The sequence below is a fragment of the Papaver somniferum genome, chromosome 11, assembly GCF_003573695.1.
Source record: "Papaver somniferum cultivar HN1 chromosome 11, ASM357369v1, whole genome shotgun sequence".
In the NCBI taxonomy this organism is placed as follows: Eukaryota; Viridiplantae; Streptophyta; class Magnoliopsida; order Ranunculales; family Papaveraceae; genus Papaver; species Papaver somniferum.
Window position 1 is genome coordinate 68966104 of NC_039368.1, and position 14000 is coordinate 68980103.

The following is a 14000-nucleotide window of genomic DNA, read 5'->3' on the forward strand; positions in this document are numbered from 1 at the left end:
TGAGAGTGCTAACACAGGTGAAAAAGCTGACGATGTTCTTGTTTTGGATGGTAAAGATGATAATTGCAATATAGTGGTACCGGAAGTTGGAATGACATTTGATGACGTCGATAAAGTATATGAATTTTATAGACGTTATGCAGTTGGAAAAGGATTTGGATGTAAGATACGATCGTCAAAAAAGGATGGGGGGATTTTAAGACAAGAAGAATTACTGGACGAAAAGAATTCTCCATAGCTTTCTATGACCAGAAAAAATTGATTGTGAGAGAGAAACAAGAGGAGGAAAAAATAAAAGAGTACTTAGATCTAGATCCGATGGACTAGAAAAATTCTATATTATTACAAATAAATGGACGACTGTAATTGAATAGACAATTTTCTGTGTTCCCCTGCAAAATTGCAGACGCATTTTTGCTTTTTGTCCTCCGCGTGGCTGCCATGTAGGATGTTGTTTTAATATCGTTTTTTTGGCGGTATGTATAGAATTATTGGTCAGCTCTGGGGTTCAACGACATGTTGGTATTTCAGAAATCATGAGCTTTGCACAGGCTTTTGAAACAACGGTGGGGATTAATCCATAACGCGTCATCAATTCATCACAGAGAAGACGCAATAATTCTATACATACCGCCAAAAAACAATATTAAAACAACGTCCTACATGGCAGCCATGCGGAGGACAAAAAGCAGAAATGCGTCTACAATTTTACAGGGAAACATAGAAAATTGTCTGTTCAATTATAACCGTCCATTTATTTGTAATAATATAGAATTTTTCTGGTCCATCGGATCTAGATCTAAGTTCTCTTTTATTTTTTCCTCCTCTTGTTTCTCTCTCACAATTAGTTTTCTTATGGCCATAGAAAGCTATGGAGAATTCTTTTCGTCCAGTAACTCCTCTTGTCTTAAATCCCCCCATCCTTTTTTGACGATCGTATCTTACATCCAAATCCTTTTCCAACTGCATAACGTCTATAAAATTCATATACTTTATCGACGTCATCACATGCCATTCCAACTTCCGGTACCACTATATTGCAATTATCATCTTTACCATCCAAAACAAGAACATCATCAGCTTTTCCACGTGTGTTAGTACTCTCATCCAAATCAATGCTTCCTAGATTGTTATCCATCTGCATATAAAAAGTTTTAGTAACTCTCTAAGCTTAAAAAAGAAAAAGTCTAAATTAGATCTACTGATATTAGTAGTGACTAGGGCCAAAATGACAGATTCATAAACAAATAACTATTGAATATTCTCTAGAATCTCTAGACATAAAGATTTAATAACAATAATTAAGATTCTCTAAACATTGAAATTGATAATCTATTGTTCTCAGGAAAAAGAGATTTTTATTTTAATGTCAAAAAGTAAATAGCAATTTTGGCTTTATAACCCAAAAGCTAGAATATTTAAATTTGATTTACAATATTTACCTCTTATTAGTTCTTATTCACTTGATCTAAGATGGGCATAAAAATCATACATTACAGTAACAATGGTGATTGGAATGTATGAAGCACAGTAATAAAGAGAGAAGAAGTCTTTTCTTGGTCTTACCGCAAGAGAAGCTAATTAAGAAAGAAAAGATATTTGGGGAGATTTTATTAGATTTAGATCCAATGGACCGGAATAGCTCTTTACTATTACAATTAAATCGACGTCTCTAATTGAATAGACAGTTTTCTCTATCTTCTTGCAAAACTGCAGACAAGTTTTTCTGCTTTTTATCCTCCACGTAGCTGCCACGTTGGATGTTGTTTTAGTATTGTTTTTCTGGCGGTACGTATAAAATTATTGAGAGTTGACAATCTGAACGTCTGAATTTTGTCGGCCAGTAATCCTAGTGTCCTCCATCTCCACGTTCTCATTATCGCCGGAAACTCTGATATCTGTTTCTAACTGAAGATTTGAAATCGCCGGATTACACATTTTTTCCGGTATAATAATAGGCGTGACTGGAACTTTATCTCTGCCTTTGAAGTCGACTCTAATTTCTTCAATGTAGTTAGAAAGCCTTGGATTTTCCATTTTTTGACTGAAAACTTCGGAGGTAACTTCAACTTTTCTATGCTTGATGATAAAACTGGACATTGTTTCATGGCGTGCCCAAATAGCCCACAGAAATAACATAATTTAGGTAGCTTTTCATATCTAAATTGATTTGTACGAATCTTCTTTGATGCAAAGGTGACCTTCATCTCTTTTGGTAATGGTTTAGTGATATCAATTCGAACCCTAATCCTAGCATACTTGCCCCATTTAGCAGCATCTTCATCTGTTATATTTTGAGGGTTCCCAAATTTCTTCGCCATGTTGTAGATTTTCTTGTTGTTTAACATACTGATTGGTAACCCATGGATTTGGATCCAGAACCACACATATTTAAACTCATATTCCTTTGGAAGTAGATCATCATCACATCTTTCTATCACCATTAACTCGTTGTTTAGAGCCCATGGAGAACTTTTCAGTACAGCTTCCATATCACAAAGATTCTCAAATCTAATTTTATAAATATTATTTCCTAGATCTGATAGGGAGAAATCACCTGAAGTTTTCCAAGCTTTAAGTAACATCTCTTTAAGAATAAAGAAAGCATGACCTCTCCCTGTAACAAGTTTGAACACCAAACATCTTCTCCATTCCAGTAGACATTCCTCTTGAGTTTCTTCTTCTTCGTACTCTAACTCTTTATTTTTGTCCATTAAGTTTGACATCCTCTTTATTATATCTTCAAATTCCTGAGGGTTTGATGATGGAGATGCCATTAAATCAGAAGTACAAATGGCAGAAGCTAAAGAGTTTGACAGGGAGAAAAAGAAAGATAAATAAGTACTACACAGATTAATCCATCATCTGGTACTCAATAAATAGAGTCATCACTAAGAATAAATTGAAGAGTAAACACAGAGGTTTAAAGACGGAATCAACAGGAGGTAGAGGATGAGAATCACCAAAATTATGAGATCAAGATGTTTTGCCGGAGTCAAAACACCGTGGCCAAAGTCAAGCCGAAAAAGAGTAAAGATCTGAGCATATTTCATACCATAAGAAATTGATTAATGGAAGTGGACCGACATAATAATAAAGCATCAAACTATAATTCGCAGGTAAGAACATGATCAGACACTATAAAAGACATTGTTCCAAAAAAACGAAAAAACAGAACTGTGGTATTCTTTGAGCTAAATCAAAAAGGATATTTAAGTTTAACCTCTCATTACAGGGGGATTTTAGCCTCATTATTTTTCTTTCTGTATCTTAGTGTTTATAATTATTATAATTTTTATTGTCCATCAGAGCAAGATGACCGCAAACTGAAATCAAAATCCTCCAATCTATGATAAGCTAATCAATGAATAATAAGACCTATAATTTATCCTCCAAACTTATACACATGTTAAATTCTTAAGAAATAAGAAAAGAAAAGCTTGAAAACTGATTGCATTTCCTAGCCACTGAGTATATATATTTGCTCTATCTTTCGTTCATTCTGGGGTTATAGTTGCAAGCGCCTTAATTTCTGAGAAGATTATATTTCTCATTTCGATGTCAGAATTAGATGCATCATAGTAATAAATAAGTGAATAACCTATTTGGTGATGGTTTCAAACAAATTCGCAATGGTGATTAAAGAATATTGATAAAATAATTTAGGATGTGAACTCAGGTATCCAACAATACAATTCTAAGTGCAGATCAAGGACTACCAATTGGGGTGTTGTTTTCTAATGATCTCTACTTTTCCATCCCTTCTTTGAATTCCAAATCTTGCTAATTTCATACTAGTAGCAGATTCAACTGCTCTATTTAGCCAGTAAAGTTTGTTAAGACTGGTACTTCAGGAATATTACAAAATCAAATTACTTGTATTATTCCTCCCATATCATCCACATCTAAGTAGTCACCAAGAACACAATCATGGTTTCCCTTCATAAAATTCACATCATCTCACAACATACCAAAATTTATTTCTTGAGAATCTTTGTTGTAGCTGCAAAGAAGCAAGAGAAATAACAGTACCAAGTAAACCATCAAAACAATGAAGCTAAATAGATACGGCGGAGAAATACGTATTATCCCTTCTTGCATACGAATTGAAGAAACATAAGTATACGAATTGCAGAGAAATTAGGGCTAAAGCAGACCATGTGTACATCCCGTGTAAACCTAATCCTCTCTGTATTTGTAACATATAGAAGCATAATACAAAAACATAACATTCATGTTCTAGAAATGTCCCAATAAGAATACCTGCCATTTCTGATTCAAGATAATGGTATACGAAAACATAATACAAAAAATTCCAACGCATATATATGAAAGTAGTGCCATTACAGTAGTATGAAAACTTCCATGGGAAAGAAGAAAAAAATAATTAGAACATCTTACTTCAATGCAAGATCAATAATATCCAATTAATTAAGGTGAACATAATGGTGAAATATAATTAAAGGATCCACTGAACCTTGAGATTCTGCAATGTATGCGTTCTAAGAAAATATTAAGTTAACAGTTTTGAGAAGAAAATTGTTACCTTTAGGCTCATAAGTGTGGCGTAAATGAACTCAAACAAAATGAAGATCAACTAAGAGAAGGACTTTTGTACAATTATAAAACACGACCCTAATTTTCTTGAAACTTTGGAAGCATACAACTCTAATCCTAAGTGAGGTATTTTCTTAAAAGTTGGGTTAACAACTCTTTTAGAATCTACTTCGATTAAAGATAAAGGATCAATAGATATAGACTTAAGCAAAGGATTAGACAAACCTTGTATCGGATCCTCCTCTTTCTTAATTAAATCCAGTGAATTATTTACCTCAAGTGTATCATGATCCTCTATCAAACTATTATTATCTAACTCAATTGGGTCTTCCACGACTTTAATCAATTTGGTTTCATTCTCAATCTCAATCTCTTCAACAACCTCGTCATCGGAATTGGAATCCTCTCCTAAAACGTCTAGTTTATTGATGCAACTCCTAATTTCTTCATTTGAGTACGTTACACCATTTATAACAATAAATATGTCATACCCAATTTCCTCCTTTTGAATAGGCGAAGGATCTTTATTATGATCCGGAGTTGGAATAATTGTATCATTGTTACAAGAACTTTCCAAAGGTTGCTCATCTTCATCAAAATCTTCGTCAACCTCATCATCTTCCATATCCCAACGACGTTGAAGTTCAGTTCGTATAGTTCTATCAATTTCTTGAAGAGTCTCTTATGATGCTCCAGATTTTTCTAGCTGCTCATATTGCTTAAAAAGTTTTCTGACGTTAACACGCCTGGTCCGTACCTCTTCTTTTGGAAATATTAAAGGAAAAGCACGATAAAAAGGAGTATATCTTGTTTTTAGTTACAAACTCTCCGTCATCTGCACATTAGTAGAAAACAATTGATCAGAAGCATAACTATCCTTCCATCCTCTTGATTGTTCACTTACATGTCAGTCATAAGGTTGTTGACATGTATCAGAATATCCGTAAGGTTCCGTGGGATAATGATCATAACCAAAATATTGGTTTTGATTATACCCATGGGATGGTTGGTAGTTTTCATGTAAATGAGATTGAAAACCATATTGATTACCACTATTATATGTTGATTGGTCTTGTGCTTCGTACATGTTATTTCCGTAAGGAAACATGACGACTCACAAGAACAAAAGAGAAAATAAAAACAAAAATAAAAAACAAGCTAAACAAAGAACAAATCAAATAGTGACTGCTCCCCGGCAGAGGCGCCAAAATTTGATGCATGTCGTTAATGCAACAAATTAATAATCTTATTTCCACACAATTAACTGGTAATATAGCGGTAGTAATTGATCGTTCCCACGGAGAGTTGTGTAATTGATAGGTTATTTGTATTATCAAATAAAATAAATAACACAAAAGGGGGGTTTTGGTTGTCAGATAAATAGAAAGACAATAAAGAAAAGAGATGATTCAGGAATCCTTCGTCGTTACCAAGCGTTAACATGATTAGAATACTTATCTATTGTTCGTAAGAACCATTCATCACCAACTGTGGAATAACAGCTAGATCAGTGTTATCCCCAAACTCCTTTTATCACTGGATACGGAAGTTCTCGACTACCAGATTCTATCCAACGAACCACCAAGTAGTAGATCACTCAAGGTGTAATCCAATCGAACGCCTTAATCTTTGTGAATTTAGGTTGATTTCATTAGTTAAACTCTTAGATCAAGGTTTACTTGCTGGGGTTATCTTCACACACGGTTCCTCCACAGAATCCATCTGTAAGGTCTCGCGATTTTTACTTGTGTAGAGAGTTAATCGACGATTACATATCTCATAACTTCTACTAGCGATAGACAATGAATAAACTAATCTAGTATGCATCCCAAATCAATCTAAGAATCACTCATAAACCCTAGATATGGTAAAGACAAACGATGATGATTAAAACCTTGAATATACTTGTATTATTAATAAAGCTTCACGCTTAGAACATTGAATTCATCCTTAATCAACAAAGGATTTAGCTGCTCATATTACAAAGAAGATGAATAATGGTGGTTTCCCCCTAAAGGGGTAAACCCTAGGTTTTGATGTAGAACTTGTGATATGAGATGATTGATATTCGAATATATGTGAAAGGCCTAATACCTATTTTTATAGGTTTACATTGCTTGGCCATCAAGTATTTAGTTTGGTTCAAGAACCCGACCCGAAAATATGAAATAAGGACCCAAACGTGACCTTAAGCCTTCACAAGTATGCATAACCGTTTGCATACTAGTTAAGTATGTGTACCGGTATGTGTACCTCAAATTTCAGCAAAATTTTTCGCAACTAAGTATGCGTACCCGTTTACATACATAGTTGTCTTCGTTATTGGATAAAAAGCTTGTTTTGGCCACAACTTCTTCATCCGAACTCGGAATGACCTCATTCTTTTTGCATTCTTTTCCTATTTCAATTCTCTTCAAGATGGTGATGAGAAATCCTGAATTTGAATGAGTTAATCTCGGTATTTGGTCCATCTCTTGATTTTGAGCATTTTGCTCCTTTTCGTCGCACTTCTTCAACTTCTCTTGGATTTGGCACTTGGATACTTGGAATACTTCTCTTATTATCTATTTTCAGCACTTTGTAGCTCCTTTTTGGATGATTAATCTAATAGAGGCAAATAAGAGAGAACAAGATTAATAACACGAATACATGCAAGAATAATAGCTAAAACAAGTATGGAATGGACACTAAAATCATATGAATTATGCACTTATAAATAGTCGTGTGATTCTCAGTTAATTTATTTTCATCTACATATATATTTTCCTAATTAAAAATCCAGATGGGAGTAAGCTCTGCAATTGCAAACATAATACTGACTAATAGGCTTAAGCAGCAAAACTCCTGCAAAACAAAACCAATCAACTATTGGGTTAGTAAATAGCGCTTGCATAAAAGAAAAAATCAAACAGAGACCAAAGAGAAAGAGAGAAGCAAAGGTCTAGGGTTTGTCCGGGAAAGGTTTCTCAAAGAGGCGAATAGAGAAAAGAGAGTGTAGTGATAATTAGGTTATGTACGACGCACCCACCCCCTATTCTATTGACCTACATCCACCCACGAAAAACCCGAGTCTTTCCCAACCGTCCAAGAAATAACTCCATCCGTAGCTTCCCCACCGCCGGATGATGTCCCCCGTTCAACGTTGTCCATTTGATATCCCTAGCTATCGTAGAGACAAACCTCATACCTTTTTATAACAATGATGAGTTGTGTTTAGCATAAACATATGTGTTTCGGGTTCTCAACTTTTTCTATTGGCACGCATTAGTTAAAACCGATTCAACCTTTCTCTGGTAAAGGTTGCTCTTTGTTGTTGTTCTTTTGTTCTTGCGAGAGGATGACAACATACTGAGGTAAAGAATTTGTTAGTTAATCATTTTCCTGTTTAAGAAAATCCTGCTTATATTGCATATATTTTGCTTTTGCTTAACAAAACTTCGGTACACTTGATATATATTCCATTATGTGTGTGTGGATGTGTGTGTGTGTGATTCAATTTTTATGGTTAAGAAGAATTATGTCAATTTATTTGGCTTATTGTTTGGTATCTTCTTTATTGTTTTTGCTTAACGAAATATCGGTGCAATTGCGATGTTATAATGTCTATGTTTGTTTCAATTGCTTCTGGTTAAGAAAATAATTGTGCAAGTCAATTTATTTTGGTTTGCATGTATTGTTTATGGCTTAACAAAATACGGGATCATTTGTTTATTCCAATTCGATTCCGGATAATAGAAACTAAGTTAATTATGATCTTAGTTAGACTTATCAAATAGAAGGATTCGTTTATTCAATTCTAATCGAATGCCTTGACAAGAAATACTAGTTAACTAACCTAGTACTTATCTTGTATAAAGTGAAAGGTCCAAGTTATTGTCTTGTTGATGGTGGTTTTTAGTTTAGGGTCAAAGTCGTAAAACCCTATATTTAGCGTTGTCATCATGCAAACGAATAAAGGTTGTTTGAAGGTAACGAGTGCTCAAACCTATTTACTTATACATGTATTGAACAACTCAGTATATATATGAAATTCACTCAGAGTGGTGCGGTAGTAGCAATCCCAAATATTTTGTGAATTCTACTTTATGCCTGCATTATTAACTAATGCATGACTCATCTGGTATTTTTCCATGCTATGTTCCCAGCCGAACTCTCAATACTGACATGACATGACGATCAATGCTCACTCTCAGCAGAGTGGCATGAATCTCCCGAAGTGCTAGTATTGGGATCCGCACAAAAATACTCATACAGGCTACATCTCTCTCTGACTAAGAGAACAACGCGTTCACACATTTTATAATTAAAGTTAGCGTGATCCAACACATATTTATTCCTTAAAAAAAATCAAGACTGTTAATATCAGTCTCAGAAACGATCACGGCCACACAACTTGGCCGCTCGCTTTAACGAGCATAGCTTATTCCTAACAGAACTAGGCAATCACCGTAGTGACCGTCGGCGGGCCCACTAGCGCCCTAGTCGATCGAGTCTCATCCCCTCAGCCACAAGTGCTCCGAACGTCAACCCTAAAATGGGTGTTCGAGTTATTCGAAAGAAAGCTACAACGATCTAAGACCGTTAAAAAAGGTCTTAAATACATCATGACCGTCCAACTTTGCCAGCCTTGTTGGACGACCAAGATATTTTCTGGAAAGATCAAAGAGGCGCCAGCATGCATATTGGCGGCCCAACTCTCCCCTTGCCCGATCAATTTGCCCGCGGAAAGCCTATAGGGCGCTAAATCGATTTCCCAAACTCGAGCAAACGCGTTGTGAGCAAAACCCTAATTTGAGTCGCGAAGATACACAGTGTCGCAGATTTATCATGACCGTCCAACTTAGCAACCCTAGTTAGACGGCTTGGATCGCATGTCGAGCAACCAAAGAAGTGCCAATGTGTTCACCGTTGGCCCAACTTCTCCCTTGGTCGATCGACCTCTCCATGGCAAAACCAGAGCATACCAAATCGTTTGCCCAAAGTGGCTTAAACTCGCTGCTTTGAAAACCCTAAAATTGTGTTTGCCGCAACGCCCTACTGGCGCAAATCAATCGCGGCCATCCATCTTCGTCGGCCTAGTTGAGCGGATTAGATTCAATCTCAGGCGCCTCGAAGATGTCAGTGTGATCACCGTTGGCCCACCTCTATACATGGCCAACCGGCCTGTTCGAACAAGGGCTCGATGTCCCAGAACGCACGCTCAAAGAGGGGTTGGCTGTGCAACTTCAAACCCTAAAAAATAATCAGCGGCACCGTTCAACTGCCGCAAATCATCTTGTCCGACCAACTTTGCTATCTTGGTCGGACGGTTTAGATCAAATTCTATAAGGCCAAGAGGATGACGCCACGATCACCGATCACCCCTCTTCCACGAGTAGTGATCGACCAAGTGATGGCGTATCCCTAGAGCCACCAAACGATCACCCAAAAGTGGTCGATCATGCTTCCTCCTTTAAGACTCTTATCCGCGACTTATTCAATCAAGCTTTAAAACAACGATGCAACATACACATCGATTATTTTGAGCTGCTTGCTTAAAAGCGATGCTTTACATGCATCGGATACATGCGATATTTTATAAATATCGGCTTCATAAATAATTATTTAAACTAACAACGCCATGTGTATTCTTTTCGGCAAGTCCCACGGCTTGACCCACCTACTCGAGACATCAAACATGTCACAAACTGGGGATACTTACCGGGGTATTGGTCTGGCGGTTTACAGCGTGCGGCGTGCAACACGCCTATTACGATAAAGTGTCAGGAAAGGACGAACCGTTAACAATGATGAAGTAGTGGGTGAAGGTGTGACCACGCAATAATCACCATCTCTTACACAACTCCATTATTCCACTACTTAACCTCCTCCATTTCCTATGAGATCAAGGTTGCGCTCAGGTTCAACCTATTTTCGACAAGAGAACAAGTGTGAAAAAAACAAGTATCCAGAAACCATTTTCTGATACACAAGTCATAAACAACCACACCTTCATAATTCAACGCTCTGATCTCAAGCACCTTCTCCGCTTCCCTCCCTAAGATCAACCCTTCTCCTTCACCTTATGACCGAATTGAATCTGGAATGGCCATTTCTTGGTTTAGGCCAGAGTCTTACAGATTAATTCTTGAACCTAAAAGAATTCCCGTGCAGTGCATTTGTTTAGGGTTTGAACTCGTTTCTCATCAACACACCCCAAATTACCAAAAACAGCAGGATCAGTTTTTACCCCAAAACAACTGGCGACCACAGCGGGAGATTAATCTCTCAGTTGCAAAATCAATTTTAAATTCCATTACAATTTTCTCAAATTCAAAATGATGGATCTTAGGTCTGGATCGGCGACCAATTCCGATGGAACTAGCACTAAAAACACTCTTGGCGTTGATGTCCCTGTCAGTGGCGCTACCGTAAAACCTGTCAATACGATCAATGCATATCGTGGAACTACGTCCTCTACCACCAACGCCAGCGGAGCAGGATATATTCCTTTGGGCGTGACACCTCCTAGCACCAGAGCCAGAGCAGCCGCAAACCACAACATTTCTTCAAGTGTAACACCTTCAGTCGTCACCAGAGCAGCTGCTACTCCCCCGTCAGGAAGAGGGGATGGAGGAATCAGAGGAGGCCAACCCCCTATTACCATTGTTGATTTGATGGAGAGGAAAGAAGTTCTTGCTAAGGCTCAAACGGACATGGCTACAACTCAGAAAGAGGTGCTTACTTTTCTCAAGACACTAACATAATGGTTTCCACAAGAGTCACGACGTCCCCTGGAACCAACAAGGAGTACCTTCAACACGCCTGGCGCGAGCGCTTTAGTAGGACGTGCCTATCTAGATGAAGAAGCCCGTATTGCTCCTGAACGCCCATGGGAAAGGAACCAGCCATCCAACTTCATCACTCGTGAGGATCTGGAACGACTTCTCCAAAATCGAGGCAAGGAAAACCTGGTGGACCAGCACCAGCACCAACCTCCGTATCCTCCTGATGTGCAGAGAGTTCCCATACTGAGACGATATTCCTCTCCTCAGTTTTCCCTTTATAATGGTACTGGTAACGCTCGCAGACACATTTCTCGTTTTCTGGAATCTTTGGGAGAACACGAATACAATCACGTCCTCCACCTGAAAGAGTTCTCAAAGTCGCTTACTGGAAGAGCATACACATGGTACACCAACATCGCACCAGACAACATATCAAACTGGTGTGAGATGGTCCCCTTTTTACAAGAAGTATTTCTTCGCGAACAAATCACTTTCTCGGACTTGGGAAGAATGTTTCAGCAAAACAACGAGCATCCGAACGATTACGTCAAGCGATTCAGAATTCAAGCTTTGGACTGTCACGACCCAAATGTGACCGAACAACAATTGGTAGAGTCGTGCATTAACGATATGGTTCACATCTATCGTGATTTATTGGAAAATATGCGCTTCCAGACATTCTCTGAACTCCATGAAGCTGCTAAACGATCGGCTACGACCGCACCAACACTTCTAGAAAGAGCCAGACCGACCAGGGGTGAGGATGCGCGTGAAACTCGAGGAAATGGGCGTCTTATCAACAAGCAATACAACACTGGTCCTTCTGTAAGCGTGGTAGGTGAAGGAGGAAAAAGGAAAGGTCCAGCAACGGAGCAACAACCCAAACGCGCAGCGCCAGCGCAGACGACTCCATCCCGGAAAACCACGGCTAAGACTTCCTGAAGCTGGAGATGTTGCTCCATACTTCTCATTTCCAATAGATGAAGTCATTGAACTCCTGGAAGCATGGATTCAAGATGATGCAATCAAGATACCTCCTCTTAGACGTCCCCCAACTGAAGAAGAGATGGCGAATCCCAAATACTGTCGTTATCACAGGTTCGTCAATCATCCAACCAGTGACTGCAACAAGTTGAAGCGCATTTTCAAAGAGAAGTTGGATGCGAGAGAACTTCAACTAGGAAATGAAGGAGTCAACGGAGACCCTCTTCCTGTCAGGAGCTGCATGATTTCTGGGGACTCTGTTCACAAGACTGTGCAGTCTATGATGGAACATTTATGTGAAATTTTGGATTTCTCTAAGGCACAGCGTCAAGACATGTTTGGAGCTCTTAACCGCGTCGTATCAGGCAAGCGTCTGTTTCCGGTTAAGGAAGTTGCTCCTGAACCCCAATCCTTCCTAGGAAACGTGAGATGTAACTGGGGACTCCTAACCATCGCTCGCTTGAAGGATATCGAGTTCGACAACGTGCTGATTGATGTAGCATCTGACTTCAACATTGTCATTGTCAAGGCCCTAAGAGCTGCAAAGATTTCGAAGCAGCAAGCTGTTCATTTCCCAACCATAATTAAAACTTCCGAAGGGGAGTCCAGAGACGCTTATGGGTACATCGACCTCAAAGTCAAGATAGGAGACGCTCTAACACGCGGCAAGTTTCATATTGTGAAAGATTACCTGAACTATGATATGATTTTGGGGTGCTCGTGAGTGCATAAAAATAAAGCAAAGTTAGGGGTGTGTCTTTTGCCGGTGTTTATACCTGAGAGGATCTCCAACAATCCATCCAATCCCGAGGACTACTTGTTGCCGTATCAACCACTCACAAATGTGACACAACTTCTTGGAGAGTGCCCGTCAGCATACCTCCGAAGGTTCCGATCCCAAGTAAGTCTTATTGAACAACCTTTTTTGCAATCGGTCACTTCCCCTTCCGCTAAGGCTTGGGGACTCGCTTCGATCAACAACCCTGACGCCACTAGGAGATGTGAATGGGATGCTGGTTCTTTCAAATGCTTTATCAAAAATTTAGAAGCTGCCTCGGTTAAAGACAACGAGTATCAGAATCAAGTAGCTGTACAACGCCCAAACCCATTTCAAATTGGAGATTTGGTAGTGAAGACGACCATGTTTCGAGTTGGAGACATGACGATAAATATGACCGCTCAAACTGACTTGCCTACATAAAAGGAAGACGAGCCATACCTGGTGGCAGATGTTATCTTAGGCGGTTACTGCAAGCTCATCAATGCTGACAAACTGGAAGGCGTCACGATTCACTCACGATGGCTCAAACCCTACAATACCTAAAACGTTGTGCTACCATTTCCTCCCGCGTTCCCCATACCTAAAACATTGTTCTATCTTTTCCTCCGGCGTTCTCCATAGTATTTCTTACAAACAATTTCCCCATTCATGTAGTATTTTTAATTTCTCCAAAAATGATTGCACTGTTTGCATTCATAATTAGTAGGGTTCCGATTTGTTGATTAATTAAAATATTATTTCCTTTTAGAAATTTCTTTACCCCTCATCATGATACAAAGCCTTGAACGAGCTTAAATCTTCATCACTACCCATCAGTCCAAACCAGAAAAACAAAACCCTAAAGAGGAACATCTTATATCTTTCGAGAAAAATTGAAGACTTACATGCAGGAAGAGAAGGGCAAAGGGGAT

General features: G+C 38.5%; 1 protein-coding gene across 2 annotated transcripts; it reads right to left on the reverse strand.

Annotated features, from left to right (window-relative positions):
• Positions 1-1485: 1485 nt before the first annotated feature.
• LOC113321518 lies at positions 1486-4615 on the reverse strand. 2 transcript variants are annotated; one of them, XM_026569429.1, is made up of 3 exons: positions 4547-4615; positions 2964-3038; positions 1486-2750 (listed from the first exon to the last, which is right to left on the reverse strand). In XM_026569429.1, the coding sequence occupies exons 1-3, from the start codon at positions 4556-4558 to the stop codon at positions 1905-1907; spliced, it is 933 nt and encodes a 310-aa protein (XP_026425214.1). In that variant the 5' UTR covers positions 4559-4615; the 3' UTR covers positions 1486-1904. The 2 variants fall into 2 exon arrangements, with proteins under 2 accessions (XP_026425214.1, XP_026425213.1); XM_026569428.1 differs by lacking the exon at positions 4547-4615 and having other exon boundaries at positions 2964-3688.
• Between the last annotated feature and the right edge of the window lie 9385 nt (positions 4616-14000).